Source organism: Colias eurytheme, chromosome 28, assembly GCF_061535395.1.
Source record: "Colias eurytheme isolate Ceu_HAF_F1 chromosome 28, ilColEury1 Martin Lab GWU primary, whole genome shotgun sequence".
In the NCBI taxonomy this organism is placed as follows: domain Eukaryota; kingdom Metazoa; phylum Arthropoda; class Insecta; order Lepidoptera; family Pieridae; genus Colias; species Colias eurytheme.
The window spans coordinates 4406194-4429467 of NC_143007.1; the positions used below are offsets into that span (position 1 = coordinate 4406194).

General features: G+C 33.5%; 1 protein-coding gene across 2 annotated transcripts; it reads left to right on the top strand.

The window, feature by feature from the left end:
• The first annotated feature begins 3832 nt into the window (after positions 1-3832).
• On the top strand, positions 3833-21339 carry LOC149896604 (uncharacterized). 2 transcript variants are annotated; one of them, XM_090117510.1, is made up of 3 exons: positions 3833-3878; positions 4138-4206; positions 20889-21339. In XM_090117510.1, the coding sequence occupies exons 2-3, from the start codon at positions 4156-4158 to the stop codon at positions 21003-21005; spliced, it is 168 nt and encodes a 55-aa protein (XP_089973636.1). In that variant the 5' UTR covers positions 3833-3878; positions 4138-4155; the 3' UTR covers positions 21006-21339. The 2 variants fall into 2 exon arrangements, with proteins under 2 accessions (XP_089973636.1, XP_089973637.1); XM_090117511.1 differs by having other exon boundaries at positions 3862-3989.
• Positions 21340-23274: the final 1935 nt, after the last annotated feature.

Consider the following 23274-nt stretch of genomic DNA (forward strand, 5'->3'; position numbering starts at 1 on the left):
GACCCTAGACTTGAGTACATATATACAATATAAATTTCAGATTGATACCTCCACGCGTTCCTGAGAAAAAGGGTCTTGTCACACAGGCAGGCGGGCAACAAAGTGATCCTATTAGGGTTCCGTTTTTTCCTTTTAGGTTCGGAACCCTAAAAACGCCGCGTCTCGCACGCTCGTGTACACCCATTAGGAAGTGTGACTGTAAACGCTTTCGTTTTCTTACTATTGTTTCATGCAAGGTATGCATGTGCGGTCGTTATTTTACGACTTAGAATAAACTTTGAATAAAAGCTTTTGAGTTTTTGATTGGAAATGCAAATTAACGATTCTGAACAATAGATGTTACATAAATGTTAGGTACCTACTAGCTGTGCCCTCGGTTTTACCCTCATTGCTCCACTCCTGTTGGTCTTAGCGTGATGATTTTATATAGCCTATAGCCTTCCTCGATAAATGGGCTATCTAACACCTAAATAATTTTTCAAATCGGACCAGTAGTTCCTGAGATCAGCGCGTTCGAACAAACAAACTTTTCAGCTTTATATATGACTAGCTTACCGCCCGCGGCTTCGCCCGCTTTGTCTAAAACCTAATAAATTATATACTAAAACCTTCCACTTGAATCACTCTATCTATTAAAAAAAACCGCATCAAAATCCGTTGCGCAGTTTTAAAGATTTAAGCATACAAAGGGATATAGGGACATAGGGACAGAGAAAGCGACTTTGTTTTATACTATGTAGTGAAGTATAGACATATCCGGATACTTTGCAGTTTAAAACTTATCAAAATGAAGGAATTGTCTGTGTTAGCTTAGCTGGAATATTTTTTTTTAATTGATAAGGAGCTCCTACTGAAATTTAGCTGCAAGGATTTCAGTAGGAGCCATGCTACAAATTATAAACAAGGTTCAATAAATTATTTCCAGTTTCAGGAATTATTATTCGTTACAAATCATACAGAATACAGTAATTTATGATATTTGGACACACACAGGAGAAAGTTATGGCCACGTTTCCCATAATTATGGTAAATTTAAGCAAAATTGTAATTGTAATTATGTAAATATGGATATTGTGTCTGAAATAAAGATCTATCTATTATTTATTTATTATTTATAATAACACACCACAGTAACACACTTTAGTGACACTTTGTCTTACACATACCTTTTCACATTTAAATATTATATGAGAGAATATAGTATATTGTCAAGAAAAAAGCTTAGGGATTTCAAAAAACGAAGTACATAATATATCTGTTTTACCATCACGCAATATATTTCTATATTGAATTTGCAAATTGCGGCATATTCTCAGCTCATACTTTTATTTTCCCGCCTTTTTTGATAACTTCTCGTCTAGCTTTGAATATTCCAACAGACTCGCCTACTTATTAACTTAATTTATCTCTTCGCAATGTAAAAACATTTTAGGCTATTTTACAGGTACTTTAGAATACCTATAATCTACTAGCTTTCCACCCGCAGTTTCGCCCGAGCAGTCAAAGAAAAACCCGCATAGTTCATGTTCCCGTGGGATTTCCGGGATAAAACCGATGCTATTTTCCGGGGTAAAAAGTAGCCTATGTCCTTTTTCGGGTATCAAAATATCTCTAAACTAAATTTCATGCAAATTGGTTCAGTAGTTAAGGCGTGATTGAGTAACAGACAGACAGACAGAGTTACTTTCGCATTTATAATATTAAGTATGGATTTATTCCGACATTTCGACATTACCTTTAAACCCGACAATTGATATTGTATTAATCATTTTATGATTCACCTTAGATAACCTTAAAGAGAAAATGTGCTTGAATGTTTTATTTTCCTTCACCGAATGTTTAGTTCCTCTTTCCTGTGTTAAAAATTACATATTAATATCTATTATCATCGAAACATAAAAATAAAATAAAATAAAATAAAATTTATTAGCAACTTCAAATATAACATTACAATATTGCACTGCCTTCTGAACTTGGTAATTATCTGTATCTCAGAACATAATTAAATACTCTCCTATCATTTAAACGTAGATAATAATTAAACACATTTTAATACATACCTATTTTATACAATTTGAAGGTAACAGCATCTCGTCCCAGTTAAATCATTCGCTATCTGATAAGAAATTTAATGTTCACTGATAGTGACTGACGAAATCTTAACTTGCTTACTTGTGGCTTAAAGCAAGCTTCGAAGATAGTACTTAGATACTGTAAATTGTTCATATTTTGATACCCATGTTTGAATTAAAAACAATTTATCTCTACATCACTACATAGTATAAAACAAAGTCGCTTTCTCTGTCCCTATATCCCTATGTATGCTTAAATCTTTAAAACTACGCAACAGATTTTTATGCAGTTTTTTAATAGGTAGAATAATTCAAGAGGAAGGTTTTTTTCATGCGGTTTTTTTTATAGATAGAATAACTCAAGAGGTTTTATTAGGTACTAGAGGTCCGCCCCGGCTTCGCCCGTGGTACATATTTCGCAATAAAAGGTAGTCTATGTCCTTTCTCGGGTATCAAAATATCTCTATACCAAATTTCATGCAAATTGGTTCAGTAGTTTAGGCGTGATTGAGTAACAGACAGACAGACTTTCGCATTTATAATATTAGTATGGATATAATTTATTAGGTTTTAGACAAAGCAGGCGAAGCCGCGGGCGGAAAGCTAGTGCATAGGTATGATACACATTACAATGAAATGAATGTTCAATTTATATACGCATGTGGATAGCATCACCACTGAAAAATAATTTGAATTAAGTACAAAGTAAGAAAACCGACAAAGAATCAAAAGTTTGCAGACATGTGACATCCGCCAACCAGCACTTGGCGTGGATGGATTATGGCCTGTACCCTCATAGGAGGCCCGTGTCCCAGCAGTTGGCTGTGGGAACATATTATACATTATTATACATTATATATTACAGTTAAACCAACAAACCACTGTACGTCTTGTTATTTAGATTTCTATGCACTGTACCAAAGGAGCGGTCTGATAATAATTTAAATGATGTGTATTGTGTAAATAATAGTGTACCTAGTAAAAACGCCAAATAGCATATTAAATAAGACGTTGGTTATTGAATTATTAAAAAAAACTGTTTGAACTTATGAATTAATTTTATGACTATTATGTAATTACTAATTTGTCTCTAGAGAGAAGTTATCTATGACTATGAGTTTCCGCAGCTTCACTCTTGTAGTAAATAGAATACGTAAATAGGATTACTTAAGTTAATTTCAATTCGCTGGTTTGACGTATAAGAATAAAAAACATTAAATGAAGTTAAAATTGCATCTTTTAAAAGTTAAAACTACTAATTTATAATTTCCGATTTATCGATACTGTGTCAAAAAGCCTCGCAGCCGATACCATAAATTAATATTCTTACATTGGCACAACTGTATAAAAGAGTTGCTATATCATCTATTTATCCCCATTTCGTACAAAATTTATAATAATTATAAAAAAAAAATATATTTTTTCATTTCTATTGTAATTATTTTTTATAGGTATTACATTGTGACGTTATTTTAGGTTTATTACACTCGATTCTAACTCAATAGTGAATATCTAATATTAGGTATGTGCTGTTAACATTTCTACCTATTATTTAAAGTTAGTGAAGGAGAAAATATATATTAATAAAAACATGTAATCTTTATCCGTGCTGTTTGTGTTATATTCCACGAATGACAGATATTAAATAAATTTATATTTAAGGAAATTTCAGAATATAAATATGGCAACAACTAAAATCAATGTCAAAAAACAGGCATACCAACACAAAGTATTTTCTTGGCATATGATTGGTTCTAGATTTTACGAAAGACATTTCCTTTCATTCGCAAACATCAGCGGGTGTATGTACGTAAATTTTTTAAAGTGTGTTTAAAATAATTTAAACCTCATTTTTTAAACAGTTTCGAAACTCAAAATATTCGAAAAGGAAATTAATTCAGTTCTCTGTCAAAATTCGTGCGTGTCAATAATTAAATTTAAAAATTATTTAGGTTATGTAAATGTATACTCGATTTTTCCGACAGTGATTTTTGTGAATTTTCTATACGTATAAGTGGTTTTTATATTGTTTTACGTGAATTTGAGAGTGTTATTTCTTTTACAGCCTACTGATTTGGACATTATGAGGACAACACAAATTACTCAATACGCCCTAAGACTCACATATTCGCAGGTAAGAGCTATATTTTACCACATTTCATGAAGTTAAACCGATTATTACACGATTTCTGAGTTATATTTCTCAATAAAGTAACAAGTTTGGCCTTATAAACATAACTTGAACTTATAATCGGAAAAATAATCCTTATCAACTTTTAAAATACAACCTCACATTTTAATCAAAAACTACATAAATACTACTTCTTTATGCAAATTCCACTATTATAAAACCTTAAAAACTCAACCATACATTAATAGTATTTATCCGTATACTAGCTGCCCTGGCAGATTCTATCCTATTAACCCTTTTCGGTGTTTTCTCTTCATAAAAACCTTCCTTGTGCCTTAACAAAAACGTTAACAATAATTAACCCAATTGGTATAGCCGATTTCAAGTTCTGCGCTTAGCATTTAGCGATTAATTTTTATTTTATAGAATTCATGGACCAACAGTTTTTGGTCCATGATAGAAGTAGAAATAATATTAATAGAAAAAGATAGGTGACTTAACTGCAGACTTAACAGACTTAACTTATGTTTTTACTCATTAAGAAAGCTAACTACTAATAAGTTATGGAAATGATTAGTGGTTATAATTAGTCACATAGATTCACTAATAGTCAATTAAAAACAAGTTAGTGAAATACTTTCATGTTTAGGGAATTAAAATAAATGAATATCATTAATTAAAACATGCTCGGGCATTCTCTACGTACTTACTACATTTTTATAAAAGACTAGCTGTGCTCCGTAGTTTCACCTGCGTGGCTTCGCTCCTGTTGGTCTTAGTGTGATGATATATAGCCTTCCTCGATGAATGGGCTATCTAACACCAAATGAATTTCTCAAATCGGACCAGAGTTCCTGAGATTAGCGCTTTCGAACACACTCTTCAGCTTTATAATATTAGTAGGTATAGATATAAAAGAAAAGACAAATAGTATAAGCGAACCCGGCAAATATTCTTCTGCCAAGATATTATTGTATTTAAAAACCATAAATAAATATATTTTGTTTTTAATTTGACTGCACAACATTTTTTTTCTGTGTGTATTTATATTTTATTGGCACACAGTAAAATGTAAACTGTAAACATGTTGACGAATTTTAGACCAAAGGGCCCTGTAGGCTGTATGTCTTGTTTGTCAGAGTTACATTGAGCATCTTAAAATGAAAAAAAATACAAAAAAAAAATTATTTGTCAAATTTTAACAGTGAAATTGAAAAAAAAAATACTTTTTTTTATTCATAACTTTATTCCCCGAGTGAACATTGACATATGTTTGTTTAAATCACTACATAGTATAAAACAAAGTTGCTTTTTCTGTCCCTATGTCCCTTTGTATGCTTAAATCTTTAAAACTACGCAACGGATATTGATGCGGTTTTAGTATATAATTTATTATGTTTTAGACAAAGCGGGCGAAGCCGCGGGTGGAAAGCTAGTATATTATAAATCCGATAAAACAAAATCTTTCACTTCAATTCCACAAAAGTAAAAACCTTCTACTAATTTTGGGAATGTTTAACAAACGGGTAGCTTACACTTCATATAGGGCCAACCTCTTAATAGAAAGTGTAAAGAATGAACAATATTTCATTAAATAACAGAAAAAATTGGCACTAGTTACCTTTTAAAAATAGACGAAGAAATTATATAATAACTACTAATGATAGTTGCCAAAAATGTTTATTGTTATACATAATATTATGTATAGAATATGTAATAAATAATGATATATACTTCATACCTATGTAGTGGTTGAAATTCGACTCATATACAATAGAGTATATAATACATATAAGAATGTGTGTGTCAAATGCAAGATGTGAAGTATTTTATTGAGTAATTGTATTTTTGATGAGTAAAAACTAAAAAGCCTCTCTGATAACTATAATTGTGCCAAATTTCATATGTCTCTGTCTAAAATTTTTGTAAAAAGAGGTTGAGATATAGTTTTTGCTTCACATATATTACAATTCACGTAGAAATGTAATTTCTTTGGAGCAGTACATCAAGACTTCAAATATACAATTCAAGTGTAATAAATTCTTGATTTATTCAAATAATTTTTATAATCGTGATTTCATTGTAACAGACTATAAATAAAGGCTGCCATTCCAGCCAATGCAACAATGTGATTCTATTAGTCACATGATCAATAATATGCATGTATGTAAGGCATTTCTACATTGATAATGTGTCGTTGAACTTTGTGAATTCTTATCATAATTTTTCTTATATCTTGCCAAATAAATAGCTAAAATAATGAATTTTGTTATATAAATATATATACTTTTTATTGATTAATCTATACTAATATTATAAAGCTGAAGAGTTTGTTTGTTTGTTTGAACGCGCTAATCTCGGGAACTACTGGTCCGATTTGAAAAATTCTTTCGGTGTTAGATACCCATTTATCGAGGAAGGTTATAGGCTATATATCATCATGCTACGACCAACAGGGGTGGAGCCACGGGGGTGAAACCGCGCGGAGCAGCTAGTCAAAATATATAGCTATTTCATACAATCTTACAATTTCTTCAACATTTATATTAACTTCAATGTATAAGCAATTTAGTACGGGATCCATCGCCCATTTTTGCAAGTGATTACTATCAAGCTAATTTTTCGTGAGTAGCTTTATTTTGATGAGATGCCCAATAATTTCATGTACGAAACTCTCGATTGTGGTAGCTACCAGAGGTAACAAGGATAAAAATTTTTGATTTGACGGTTCTCAAATATTTATTACGCAATTTGTAGGACAATATGTCTGTTGAATTATATAAGTATTAAATAAGTGAAAATAAAAAAAACAGCTGGTTAGTAATCATTTATGATGACTTCGTTATCGATACACATTGGAAAGGGGGACTCTTTGATCAAACCATAGATTTTGTAGGACAAATATTTTTTCGAATAATTTAGATAATTATCTTGAGATTGAACAAAAAAAAACATTCAGTTAGTAATTAATATTTGAGAACCATCAAATCAAAATATTTTATCCTTGTTTCCTCTGGTAGCTACCACAATCGAGAGTTTCGTACATGAAATTATTGGGCGTCTCATCAAAATAAAGCTACTCACGAAAAATTAGCTTGATAGTAATCACTTGCAAAAATGGGCGATGTATCCCGGACTAATTGATATCAAAGGTCAAATAAATAAAAATATTTATCTTTGACTTAGAAATGCACTCTTTATATAATACAAGTGCAACAATATTATATCACCTATTTCCGTATATGTTTGCATGTAGGTACAATAATTATTTATTACAAGCTCACACATATTTATCGAGTTACCAAGGAGGGGTAGATGAAGATAAAGTTTCATTATTATTTGCCCTTTCGTAGTTTTATAACACTAGCTGACCCATGCAACTTCGTCTAATCCCAAAAGATTTTTTGCAATTCTTTTCATTGTTGCTTTGCTCCTATTGGTTGTAACATGATGTTACATAGCCAATAGCCTTCCATATTATGAACAATTTAACACTGAAAGACCTTAATTTTAATAATTTTTCAAATTAGACCAGTTGGAATAGTTCCCGATGTTAGCGCGTTCAAAATAAACAAACTCTTTAGAATCTTAATTTATATATCAGTATAGATATAAGCCAATAACAGAGAGGTCACCATTATGTTTTAAAGCAGTATTATTTCCAGTGTGGGGAAGTGATGGCGCTAGTCGACCTATAACTAAATAACAATTTAATCAATGTTTGTACATAATAAGACAGGTAATACTATGTGTAAATTTCAAGCGCCTGCATGGAAGCAGGAAAACGATTCAGTCCCACTTCCTGATTGACAAATCAAGACTATTCTTTTGTTTTAAGTTTTAACAATGCCGTTGCGCATAATAATATTACCAAAGCAGTGAGGAAGTTATTGTGGGAATTTGAGGTAAGGTAGACCAAATAATACTGCTTCAAAGACGGGGGCAGGGGCTACCATGAGCTTAAATCAATTTTATTTCCAGTGACAGCGCTATATAGGTCGTCCAGCGCCATCACTGTCCCACGCTGGAAATAATACTGCTATAAGACATAATGGTAACTCTCCATTTTTTGTAGACATGTTCCTATTGTTCATAAAAAACAGTATGCTAATATTTGAAACTGCTTTTTAATGTGATCTAGTAGATAAATAATTTGGAAAATCCAAAAGTGCACGCCTCATAATTTTTTTTAATAAATATTTATTAATTATTATTTTCGTTTATTTAATAACAATTAAACCACATCGAATCAGACCCTGAAAAATGAAAGGGTTCTATTCCTGAGCATACTCAAGCGTAAGAGAAAAAAAAAGACTCGATTAGTAAAGTATTTCGGTCGCTATCGTGTTAACAAGAAAAAGGATCCGCACATACAGACACACGGACGTCCAAGACAGAACTTTTTTAAACTGTTTTTTAACTAGTTTAAATAACAAAAATGACATCAAAAATATCATGAACGTTAAAAATAGTGTTTTTTCTTAATATGTGTGTGTATGTATTATCTTACAAGTGCAATGTATGATACATAAAGACATTTTAAGTTTGAAAAATCAGATGTTTTGCGCGAAGTGACAGTAGTACCCACCTCAACGCTTCGCTTATGAGGCGTGCAATAGCAAAACTAAATAACTAATATCCACGGTATGAATTTTTTTACCTACGCTCATTATAAATACCCTCACTAAATTTATTCCAGTGTTTGACGGTTTGATAACTCTTTTTAAAATGCTACATTTTATAACAAGTTTCTAAATTAATACAATTAAGATCTCTATAAATTGTATCGACTTTACTAGTTGCTATCGAAAACCTGAAGACCTTGAAATAGTAAAGTTTATTTCCTGGGTGAATGGCCAATGTTCACAGTACAGACGTTTCGTATCAAAATGTAGTTATGTATGAAATTAACATTTACTGTATTTTAATTCAATAAATTAGATTAGACTTCAATAATACTACCGGAATTAAAAGTAATGTTCGTGAACAAAAATCCAAATTTCCCCTTTGCAATATGTATGAGGCATGAGCTTAGTAGTTAGTTGTAGAATGTAGATGATAGTTAAAGATTTCAACAATCGTCAATCAATTGATCTTAATAGTTACCAAATTCATCTCATCCCTAAAACTATACCTACATATGCAGTATATACACTGCAAGGTCGCTGTTGGCCGCCTGCCAAACACTAATATATTTGGTACGGTAATTGTGATCAACTGAACGCTTTCCGCCAACGAACATGGTAGAAATTGATAATGGTTTTATTTCTGGAAATATGGAAGACTGAACTTTCCACTTTTGATATCTTATATTATGTATAGTTAAACAGTCTCATAGTTTGTTATTATAATTAGCAGAAATAACGTTCCTTTATTGGGCCTTTTATAATTGTTTCATACATGGATAATACCCATAGTACCTACCTATAAAGAGAGCTTATCATACGGTAAAATTATGTACCCTCATTATAGTCGTTTTAAATAAAGATCTAAGCATTTTTTCATAAACCAATCTTTTGGTATGATTATAAATAAATTTGAATATGTCCTTTGTACTAAAAATACGAGATAGGACGGTGTCGTTACCCAAAATACAATACGTAAAAGGCATACATCAATGTCCACATTTCTTCCAATCTAGGCGCCCGATAGTGACGAAATTATGTTATCAGTCAAGATGCCACCAAGGTGTTATCAAATTATATTTGTTATATGGAAGGAAATAAACTGACGCACTAGCGTAGAATTAAATGATACAGTGGCGCCTGGGTAAGCTAACAGCATTTTATGGCAGGATAAACAAGAAAGTCATCTAAAGAAGAGTAAATTATATCGTACTTATACATATTAGTGCCAGCATAAAAGAAATGATTTCGTAGGGATATTATGTGTTTAGTTAATAATTCTGGGGTAGGGTATTCTTGGTGATGGTTTCTCCTTTCTTTACAAAACCTTCGATCTTGTCGTAGCACATGCTTGCTGGCCTTTAAACTTAGTTAATTTCTGCTACACTGAAGAATGCAACGGAATTTGGTTAGCAAATGCTCGAGATTTGCAACAACTATGTATGCAGATAACACATAATTACAGAACAAATGTTAGTTTATATTCCGTGAATTGCTATTTGAATTAGCAGATTAAAGGTTATTATTTATTTCTATCACATTATCGGAATTCCAAACATTTCAATGATTGTAATTATTTTATCATAATTTCTTATCCACTAGTTCTTACTAAGCTCGCCTTTTAAAATTTTTAACGATAGTATCGTAATCTAACACCACTTCAAAAGTATCAACTTCATATTCATGTTTTCAGTATTTGGCTCCGAACCATATCTATTTGTAGATAATGAATTTTTTGCCAAAATAGTCCCCCGTTACATATACGTAACAGCTTATCGTAATGTTATCTGATCTAGATTTCTAATAAGGTAGATTAAATAATAATAACTTGTGATAAACTATTGGTAGCGATAATTACTAACGTTATTGGAATTCCTTTTAATCTCTCTTGCACAAATATGTTTACATATTTAATTGAGTATTTGCGTTTGCGAGCTATGGTGCCACAGACAGACACACAAAACACACATAGCGGTCAAACACAACATCTCTTCTGTCGCACAAAAGCACAAAATATTACATTCTCTTAACCGTAATTAAACATTGAGTATCCCTTCATACGCACTTTTAATGAAATAGATCGTGTAAATTCCGGAAATAATCTTTATTTGTGCTCATTTTCGAGTTCGGCACATAATGGAAGAGGCTTTTTTTAGTATTCGCAAAGCTAAAAACGTACTTCATTCAAGATTTAACAAGCGTCTATTTTCACATCTACAATGTACACAAGTAATATTGTCATTGATAGAAAGTTTAGAAACCCGTCTTATCACTACATAGGAGAGAAAATTCCTAAACAGATAGCTGCTATATGTGTTACTAATGCCTGATATCAGCTTTGCCAACTTGGCATATTGTCTGTCATGTGAGCTTCACAACCAAGACCGGAACAGCTCTCTTTTATATCTAGGGAATATTAAATAGATATGAAAATATTAAACGGGTCAAAGAAAGACCTGTCCGCAAAGATTGTATTTATTTATTATAGCAATACCAAGATATCATTGAAACAAATGTGAAAAGCATCTGCCAGGAGACAACCCAGCCTAAGATTCTATAAACTTAACTATACCTACTCGTGTAAACGAAAACTCGTATTCAGTGTTGTTCAGTATAAGAACATTGCATAGAATCTTTTCGAAATCACTAAGAACAACCGAAAGAATGCTCTACGCCTGTTTACACTAAAATAATTTGTCGTAGTGGGGTTAAATTTTAGAATGAGCATTCGCTCGTTTGTTTTAAATGCACTGTTTATGAAACTGTTTTCGTTCCTTTAGCATTAATTACGTAGTTGTCTTTTAGGACTTTACACTTACCAGTTTGCGTTTAATTGCAAAGATACACTATTGAACTTTGGTCGTTGTGATAAATATAGACTGGTCGCCAATTTATCGTGATTCTCTTAATTTATTTTTATCATTGTAGTTAGATACGTAGCGGAATTGTTGTTAATATATCGATCTATCTTTGGCTTATTGCTGACGAAAAGTGCGATACACATGTGGGTTAATTCTGATATTAGTGACGCTATTGTTATTTAGAAATCGTTTTGCGTTTATTTCTGTCGCGTAAGAAAATTCGCCTACATGCAGAGAGAACGAATAGCTCTGTGATAGCATGCGAATCTTTATAATAGTAGAAAATGTAGAGAATTTTAATTACCTTAAATATGTTACTGATCTGCATTCAAAACGATAATCTATACTAATAATATTAAGCTGAAGAGTTTGTTTGAACGCGCTAATCTCAGGAACTGCCGGTCCGATTTGAAAAATTCTTTCAGTGTTAGATAGCCCATTTATCGAGGAAGGCTACAGGCTCATCACGCTAAGAGCAACAGGACCGGAGCGATGCGGGTGAAACCGCGGGGCGCAGCTAGTAATTTATAGACACTGATTAACCTGACTGATTAGTTGGATGATATATTTTGCGCACTTCACGTGTTCAGTCAACTTTTAAGGCCAAATTATTTATATCCCTTTGGCGCCACTTCGTCAACAATATTTAAAAATACTTTATTATCATCTCTCGTATAGTAAAATCATTGTTCGTAATATAGATAGGTAGGTATCATCTGAAAATAACTGGATAAACAAAGAAAGTTATTTTTAGGTATTCTTTATTGTAGCTGGGAGTGTCTAAAAATTACTGCGTCTTGTACACCTTTCAGATCTATCGCTATTTTTTTTTTGTTTGTTTGTTACTTCTTCAATATTCAACTCTATTGAAGACTTCGATAGTTAATTATTCTGATTGCAACTTTGTAACAGTTGCTAATTGCTATTATCAGCATTGATTTACTACTACCCTAGAATGCATATAAAATGAAATAAATTATGGACGACACCTATCTTTTCTAAAATTAGAAACTTCTGAACTTAAAAAAATATCATTCTAAAGATTATGTTGTAATCCTGGAAATTTTTATTAGGAATTTTGCAAAGGGCTACTAGATTTTATGACTGTTAAACTATCCTTGATGTTTTTATGTGCACTAATGCGACGTAACTATAGTAAAGCACGTCTCCAATTGAAACCACGTTTTAGTATTTTGGACATTAAAATATTTATTACTTACTCGATCTCTCGAGTAAGTAATAATAGTTATCCTGTTTTCACAAATTGTCTAACACAATTGTTAGGACTATTTCAATTTCCAGATTTACTCTTGATATATTTTCTTTCATCTGGTTGAATTGATTTTGTCGTACGTGCACCTATATTGCCGTGACCAAGAGAACCAAGAATTCTATCTCAATATTTATTATATAAATCTCGTGTCACAATGTTTGTCCTCAATGGACTCCTAAACCACTTAACCGATTATAATAAAATTCGCACACCATGTGCAGTTCGATCCAACTTGAGAGATAGGATAGTTTAAACATGTAGGTACCACGGGCGAAGCCGGGGCGGACCGCTAGTATTACATACAGAACTATATCTCATTCTTTAATTGTATCCTTAACCTATTTATAAACATTATCTTTATAAATGGTGTCAAGTTTAACTGCAAATCGTGATAGTATTTAATGATAAAGTTTTATACCTACTTCATATTATACGTAAGCGTCCAGGCTATCAAAGAACGCAAGTCTAGATAGATAACCTAGGTATCTAGGTAATAGAGAGGGAAGCTGGTCGATAATGCGCAGTGCGATGCAGTGTTGCGCATTTGTATATAGGTAATAGGTATTATTATAGACTGGAATGTTCCTGGTCATCTTTTATGTGAAAAGAACTGTAGACAAAGACTAGAGACACGACTCTTGTAATCTATACTAATATTATAAATGCGAAAGTAACTCTGTCTGTCTGTCTGTTACTCAATCACGCCTAAACTACTGAACCAATTTGCATGAAATTTGGTATGGAGATATTTTGATACCCGAGAAAGGACATAGGCTACTTTTTATCCCGGGAAATAGGATAAGTTTTATCCCGGAAATCCCACGGGAACGGGAACTATGCGGGTTTTTCTTTGACTGCGCGGGCGAAGCTGCGGGTGGAAAGCTAGTATATAATAAACTCATATAAAATCATCCCAAAAGGGTATAATTTCTATATTATGTAAAGTTCCTTATTTGGAATATAATTAAGGAATATTTTGATAATTGTTCTTGTGACTAAATATCCTGAATATTATGCCAAAGATTACGATCCAGACTACAAGAAAAATGTCTTATTATTAAGTACCTATGTACAGTGGTTTTCTGTTGTCTCGGCGGTGAAATAAATGTCTGAAGAATACATACAACTACAATCAAAGATTACACAACTATCGAGTTTTATAAAATGCATGTATCATAATTTATACCTGTATTATTATGTATTCTTTGACTAGGCCAATCACAATATTATGTTTTCTTTTGTTAGTACCTTATACAGAATTTCCATTGGCTTCTACTTTTCCTTGAATTATAGACGGAATCCATACAAAATTAAAAACTAAATATAATATTATATATTAATTAATTTAGGGTAAATCTGATTAGTTGACAGAGGAATTTTAAGGGTTCTTGTCGGGTCTTCTCTGTGGAAACTGCTTTCCGAACTGGTGGGAGGTTTTTATGTATTTTACCCATTTGAAAGCGCTTCTAAAGGAAGTCTAGTTGAAACAAGTAAATGTTTTAGTTCGTAATGTATTTGTAAATTCATTCAATACGCATTAGCATAGTTTAACGATGAAACGCCAGCGACATGATGTTGGACAAAAATAAATCATCACATGACTGCTTTATTCCGCTACGGTCTAACAATAATGAGAGCTGGAACTTGCTATGTATTTGTTATATTTGAAAGATGAATGAGGAAATCAATGCGGGAATAAATAATGCACACCGGCTAGAATCGAGACTGACTTTTTATTTTTCAAATACCCACTTAGTAAATATTATCACGCACAGATAATTCATAATGCAAATACACTACATCTCCCCGACACCAACCGAAATATATTTAAGAATATAATTAATGTAAAGTATTTATAACTAAAATATAACTACATAGCCGTATCGAGCACTCTTATACAAACTAAAACAACATTGAACTTATGCTAGTAGAACATCTTATAAATAACTTAGCTATGAAACAAAGTCCATATAATTAACGCAATAGATTTTACTCGAAACCATACCTAATTGGGGCTCGGCGAGCCCGGACTGGACGATCGTTCAAGACACTGTATGTATCAGGTCGAGATGACATTAAGCCACCTTCGGTGGGAAAGGTAGTAACGATTTTAGAAGCAGTTTCACACTCATCGTCTTCTTGGCTACTGTGCTCCACGGATCCCGAATAATTTTTATAAACTCTGAGTTGATCAATGTGTCTTTTATGTGCCATTTTCCCTTCTCCCACCTTATAGGAAAGAGGTCCTAGTCTATCTAAAATAACTCCCTCTACCCAGAATGATTTATTATTTCTATATTTTCTAAATAGTACTTTATCACCAAGTGAGAACTCACGAGTCGGTCTATTCGATATTATTTGTTTGCGTTGTTTCTGTCGAATCATTTCATTCAAATCGGGTCTAAGTGAATCAAACGCAGTCCTAACATTTTTTTTAAGTAACAACTCAGATGGCGAGCGCCCTGTGGTACAATGTTTTGTATTACGGTACATTAATAGAAAATTTTGCAGGGCTTCATCACAATCTACGCCATCTAATTCCGCTTTCTTAAGGCAATTTTTAATTAATTTAACAGAGTTCTCAGCCGCCCCATTGCTACTTGGTTTATAAGGAGAAACTAAAATATGCTTAACATGGACGACACCTAGGTACTCAGCAAATTGTTTACTACTAAATGGTGGACCATTGTCCGAAACTAATTCATAAGGATAACCGAAACGAGCGAAAATCCCTCTAAGACAGTTAATAGTAACATCGGCACTTGTACATTTAACCAAAAATGCCTCAATCCATTTAGAGTATGCATCAATGAGAATAAAATAATATACGTTCAGTTTTGGGCTTAAAAAATCTACATGAACTCTGTACCAAGCTATCTGCGGCCACTCCCACGGATGGGTAGCCGCACGCGCCGGCGCCGACCGAACCATCGCACACGTACGACAATCATTGCAAATACGCTCTAAATCCTTATCTAACCCCGGCCACCACACATAACTTCTCGCAAATGATTTCATACGCACGATACCTTGATGAGTTGAATGCAAAGCTGATAATACACGCTCGCGTAAATCACTCGGTATAACTACTCGTAATCCGAACATAATACATTCTTGTTCAATACTAAGGGCGTCACGTACTTTCCAATATAACTTAAATTTATCATCTAAACAAAATTCCCAGTTTTGCCTTAAAAATATAAGTACCTTAGATAAAATTATGTCTTTCTTTGTCGACTGAGCTATGTCGCGGTAAGTTATCGATAAAGAACTTTCAACAAAATTTAAAAATTCAAATGATTCATTGTTACATACCGCAGCGTCTAATTGTTTGGACGGCAATCGCGATAATGCGTCCGCCACGCAATTCTTATCTGATCGAACGCACTCAATTCTATAATTATATTCTGCTAAAATAACCGCCCAACGCTGCAAACGCCCCGCCACCATGCGCGGAATACTTTTTTCTTGATAAAAAATATTTGCTAACGGTTTACAATCAGTTATTAGAGTAAATTGTCTGCCATACAAATAACAATGAAATTTATGTACAGCAAATATAACCGCTAAGCCTTCCCTACAAATCTGAGCATAGTTACGTTCGGACGCAGTCAAGGTACGTGACGCGTGAGCCACGGGACGCTCGGAATCGGGTGCATTGTTAGCGTCGCGCTGCATCAGGGCCGCGCCGACACCGTACGGCGACGCGTCACAATATAAGCGCAATGGTAAATTTGGATTATAATGGACCAATACCAGGTCATCTGACAACATTCTCTTGATTTCTTTAAAAGAGTTATTACAATAATTAGTACACCAAATAAATTTAACATTTTTTTTTAATAAATTATGCAAAGGATATAGCACTGTACTAAGGTTGGGTAAAAATTTTGCATAGTAATTAACGAGACCTAAAAACGCTTTTAATTGTGACACATTACACGGTACAGGCGTTGATTTAATTACATCAATTTTCACTGTTTCCGTTCTTAATCCATGCGCATCAATAACATGTCCTAAATATGAAACAGATCTCTGAAAAAATTTACATTTATTAGGGGCTACTCTAAGGCCCGCTTGCGATAAAATATCAAACACTCTCATTAATCGTTCCATGTGATCTGCGTCATCAACACCCGTTATTAAAATATCGTCGATAAATGTTGTAACAAACTTTAATTTAATTAATTTGTCGATAAATCATTGAAAAATACTCACGGCCGTTTTAATTCCGAATGGTAATCGGTTATAACAAAATATACCTCTATGAGTCACAATACAACACATGAGTTTAGATTCATCCGACAGCTTCAATTGTTGATACGCATGACTTAAATCGATTTTACTAAATAATTTACCTCCCTGTAACTCACAAAAAATGTCTTCGATTCTAGGAATCGGATATTTGTCGTCTAACAACACCGGGTTTAATGTTATCTTAAAATCCCCGCACAAACGAATATCTCCATTACTTTTAATAACCGGTACAATAGGAGTACCCCACTCACTGGTGTCCACGGGTGAGATTATACCTTCTTGTTGGAGACGGGCTAATTCTTTATCGACCGCGTCACGAAGTGAGTATGGAATCAAACGAGCTTTACAGAAAATGGGCCGTGCGTCTGATTTCAATTTTAATTCAACCTCTGGGCCATTATAGGTACCGATTCCAGATTTAAATACATTCGGATATTTACGCATTAATTGGCTACATATGTCATCGTGCCGCATTAACTGAACTGCGTCAATGTCGTCATGCGATTTATTCGGTTCTAAACTATTAATATTAATACATTTAATATTTAATGCTTTCATCCACTGCCGACCTAACAGAGCGGACGTCGCATCGCTATCGACAATAATTAAATCTAAATCATAAGCACTTTTATTTTTGTACAAAATATCGCATTTTATTTTACCCATCGGCTTAACACTGTGCCCGTTATACATTTTCAAATTAACACTAGTAGGCGTTATAGACATGTGAGAAAAATATTTCTTATACAACATAATAGGAATCACACTCACTCCTGCGCCACTATCGACTTGCATATCAATTAAAACCCCATTAATGCTTAATTTTACATACCAAGGACTATTATCGTACTGCTCGCCACATATGTCCATCGTATAAATACCTACAGTCTCACAATTGTCCGTAAACTCTTCACCGACACTCGATTCATCACTCCCCAAGTGATTTACCCTTTCACATTTACGCTTTTTGCAGACCTTGGCTATATGACCACGCTGGCCGCACACATAACACGACACTTTACTAAAACTACACAAATGTGGAGCGTGCTGGCCCGCACACCGCCAGCACGTCGGCCCCGCGGCCGTGCTGCGCTGCCGGCGCGAGCCCGCGCCCGCGCTGCTCCCTCGCGGCCTGCCGCCGCCGCCCGGCGCGCCGCCTCGCGCCGCCGCCGCGCGCTCCTCCGCTGGCCCGCACCGCCGCGAGCCGTACACCGCGTGCACCGCTTCCGCCTGCCCTTGCGGCTCCGCTGCCGCCCGCGAGTCTCGATCGGCGGCTTCCAAAGATAACGCAATCTCTGTCGCTCGAGCGTACGTTAAAGTCTCTTCCGTTAATAATCGAAAGCGAATGGTATCACTACGAATTCCGTACACAAACTGATCCCTTAGATTCTCTTCCAAATATTTAGTTCCTTCAAAATTGCAATTCCTCGCCATCTGTTTCAACCGTGCCATGAAATCGTTCAAAGATTGACCGGCTTCTTGTTTGCAAGCGCGAAAAGACATCCGTTCGGCGATCTCACATTTTTTTGGAATTAGGTGGTTGCGCACTTTCTTCACGATTTCATCGAAATTTAGGTCCTCGGGTTTTTTAGGGTAACATAAATCGATAATTAAATCCAAAGTTTCTGCACCCACGACGGCGATCAAATATTTAGTACGTGATGCGGCATTTAGGTTATGTATGTCGAACCACGCTTCCAACTGGCTCACGTATACGTATTCCACTTACATGTTGTACTATTAAACTCTTTAATGTTCAAATTCGATAAAGGAATGTCGTTCGCCATCCTCGTCGCCAAATATGTTATATTTGAAAGATGAATGAGGAAATCAATGCGGGAATAAATAATGCACACCGGCTAGAATCGAGACTGACTTTTTATTTTTCAAATACCCACTTAGTAAATATTATCACGCACAGATAATTCATAATGCAAATACACTACAGTATTAAATAAATGGTGTAATTATTATTATAATAGAACCATTGCTTTGGAAATAGTATATACCTTAAATTAACACATGAATAAATATGAAATCTCGACGTTAATAGTGTTGAGTTTAAAATTTTGGGAGAAATGGGGGGTGCTCTTGGTTATTTCACGCCGTGGCCGCAACGGAACATACAAACTTTTTTTGTTTTATTTAACTAAGAATACTATATACTTATATGGTCAGTCTGTCAGATAACATTTAAAAAGCTTTTAAGTTGTGTTTTGAGATAGTTAGGAAGTTTGAGCAAATTAGCTTGTTAAAATGATAAAACTGCGCTTTGCTTCAAAAATGAGTTACAAAGTGAAAGATACGTGTTGTCATTTTTGCGTCCACATTGCTATTTTAGTTTCACGAACACCGGCGCAATCAGCTGACCGCCAAATATTTGCGCGTTTCAATAAAATGTCCCGAAATAAATATTTATTTGCGTTATATTCGTTAATATCAATGACCTTTTTGATTTTATTGGCGGTGAGAAATTTGAATTTGTCTTCACTATCTAATCTATTATCAAGAGAAAAAAATTTGTTTGTCACGATTTAACTTGAAAACTAGGTACTTGAGCGATTTCAATTATTAAAATTCGTTAATCATTTGAAAGTTTAATGTTTTACCGGTATCATTTTATTTTTACCTGGGCTGTGCTGGTCCCAGCGGCTAGTATTATAGACTTAGGGCCGATTTTTCAATGCTTGGATAAAACTTATTCGTCGAATAATGTATAAAACTACCATTTTAAAAACGTATTCTAATTGCCCGTGTTTGACAGTTTACGTGACATTTTAATATTATCGTGTAATACTTTATTGGACGGATAAGTTTTATCCAAGTATTGAAAAATCGGCCCTTAGGACAATATATGACATACCTACACTATAATTATTATAGTGGTTTAATTATATTACCTCCATTGAATAGGTCCTTACATATACTTTCTTTATTGTCTCAATTTCTTTCTTTTCCTATAATAATTTCTAGAACATTTATTTGGTAATCCGTTTGATTATCTTATCAATTGCTTATTTATTCGATAAATCCGCAAAATACAATTGGTTTTGCCATTTGTTAGTGCAACGTAAAACATATCGGTGAGCGTTGGCAAATATTTTTGTTCTAATATTATACATATAAGTTACAATATTTTATATATCTTGCGTAAAAAATCTTTATCCAGAAATAGTTATAGTGATATCTATAGGTGTAGAGTTGTAGACTATAGTGTTGGTGTGCCTGTATTGTATTATTCACCACTTATTTATCTTAGGGCCGATTTTCCAATCCATAGTTAAAACCTATCCGCCCAATAAAGTACTACACGATAATATTAAAATGTCACCCGTAAACTGTCAAATACGGCCAAGGAATACACTTTTGAAATGGTAGTTTAGTACGTTATTCGACGAATAAGTACTAACCAAGGATTAAAAAATCAGCCCTTAATATTATATTATTGCATTCAATACAAACATTAACATAGGGATGGTCAGTCAAATTAAAACTGTATTTTTACGTGACGTAAGAACATTAAATAATAATACTTACAAGCTAAACAAAAGAATTTTATTTATCGCTATCTACATAACACGATCAATCATTTTAAATGGCCCTACTATTGGTTTAAACAAGCTTATTGTATTTACAAAAATATTAAATCAATTTTTCTTTTGTCCACAGCCAGCGAGTCGTGAAAAAATGGTGTCGAGATCAGCCCTAGCTCTTGCCGCCATCGGTCTTGGTGTTTCAACTTTCAGCGTCCGTCAAATGATCCTCAGCCAATCCAGGAGGTTTTAGCCCAACCACAGACTAAAAAGTTCTACATTAGAACATCTGTAGGTCCGCCATTTTGATTGTCAGCATGGAGACACGAAAAATGCACACGTCTTAGATTCTTGTTCTCCATTTCAGTATTTATTTGTGATTGTGTAAATGAAAAAAAAAATTGTAAAAAGCGAAATGTAAAAAAGCGTAATTTATTTTTTTTATTTTTTTTCGCGCGATTGTGTACTCCACCGATTATTTTTTTTAGAAATAAGTCTCCGTTTGGGTGGTAGTATGAGTATGGCTGAATGGTACCTTGCAACCGTTTTATTTTGTGATGGAAACCAAATAAATATAGTCAATAAGGTTTTGTGTTTTATTTTATACCTCTATTACCTTTTACCTATGAAAATAAATAGGTCAAACCTTTTTTAAGAAACATATCTCATTGAATTCTCGTTAATTTTTCGTACATGTAACTATACCTACAAAACATAATATAAAAGAGTTCAATTATTATCTAGGTATATAAATATATGGTATAATATAAAAAATATATATTTTCAATAATTTTAAACTTACAACTCATGAACGCTTACATGTACCTAGGTATTAAATTGATATTCACATCAAATACTCAGGTTTATTTAATACCTTCTATATCAACGAAATCAGAAGATACCTACAGTCGTAAATGCTGAAAAACTTTAAAATCTGAGTTCACGAGACACTAGGTTTTACCCCGGCAATTGTCGGAACATAAAAATAAATTCCGACTTTGTTGACCACCATTTTTGTACGGCATCTGTGTCATACTACAATGTATTTCAATACTGCTTTTAATCCATTATTCCGCAACGCCGTACAAAAATCATGGAGACAAGGGGAAAAAATCTCTACCTGTACTTTCGAAATTCGAATTCTCATCTGCACTCAGGTGGACAGCTTCCAAGTGACCGCATAGTGCTGAATCTTATTATTTTATGCTCTTATATCGTTCTAGATAAGTCACCTGGTGGTTTAAATTACCCATAAAATTTTCAACATCGGCCTGTAGTCTATATGTATTGGGTTTATATGTTTTAGAATGAGCATTCGCTCCTTTCATATTAATGCACCGTAAGGAACATCCGTGCCTATCCTATGCATTTGTTTTTTATACAATGTACAGAATTGAAGTCTACTACAGTTTTAGTGTATGTCTATGATAATTTTTATCCCTACTTAGGTCCAACACATTTTTGAGACCAGTGAAAGAATATAGGTTGGTTTTAACTATGCGGAGTTTCCTTTCAATACGCGAGCGGGAAACTCGTATCAGGTAAGGACACTATAAATTATTAGGCACCTCAAAATAACGCCATCTTACTTACTGGAGTGGCGCAGGGACCCAAAGTGAGTCTTGGCCTCTGAAAATAAGAGCCTCCATTTTACTCTATCCTGCGCCATCTCTTGCCAGTTATCGATTTGGAGGGTGCGCAGGTCTTTGGCGATTTCATCTTTCCAGCGGTACCTGGGACGTCCAACTGGACGGCGTCCAGATGGCTGTCCCAGGTACGCTCGTTTCTAACGCCATCTTAACATGTATAAAATGCTTATCTTAAATAGTTCAAATAGGGATAAATGAAACACAAAATAAAATTCTAAATATTTATTAATTTCATACTATTATTTGAATTAACAAAAATACTGACAAATACAAACTTAACAATATTGTATTTATGAAGATACAAAATGTTCATACATAAAATACTCCAAATTGTTGTATATTTAAATTTGATATTTTTTTTATAAATTTGCAACTGGGATCTTCAACATGTCAAGAAATTATTATATAGGGACAACATAAATGGACAATTATTATTCACTTCAAAACATGAAATAAATCACAAAATGTCTATTTTATACAGAAATACATGGATTTTTTATGTATCTGCTTGCATTTTACTGCATATTCTTAAGGATACAAGATTATACAATACTATTAATTAATATTAACTAATGATTGAATGTTACTGGAGCTGTAAAAAAAATGAATGTAAGTTTAATTCAAAAGTCAACAATCAATAATTAAAACTTTGTGCACAGATAACAAAAAATAATATACAAAAAAAATCTCAACAAATCTAATAAAAGAAACAAGGATAAATGCAGTGTAAGTACAAACATTTAAAAATATCTGCATTATGACTAATACAAAAAGGGCAAAATCGAATTGCACATGATAAATGATTTACAAAAATAGTTGATACAAATTATGGTTTATTGCATAGATATGCAATTAATTATACCCATTACAAAA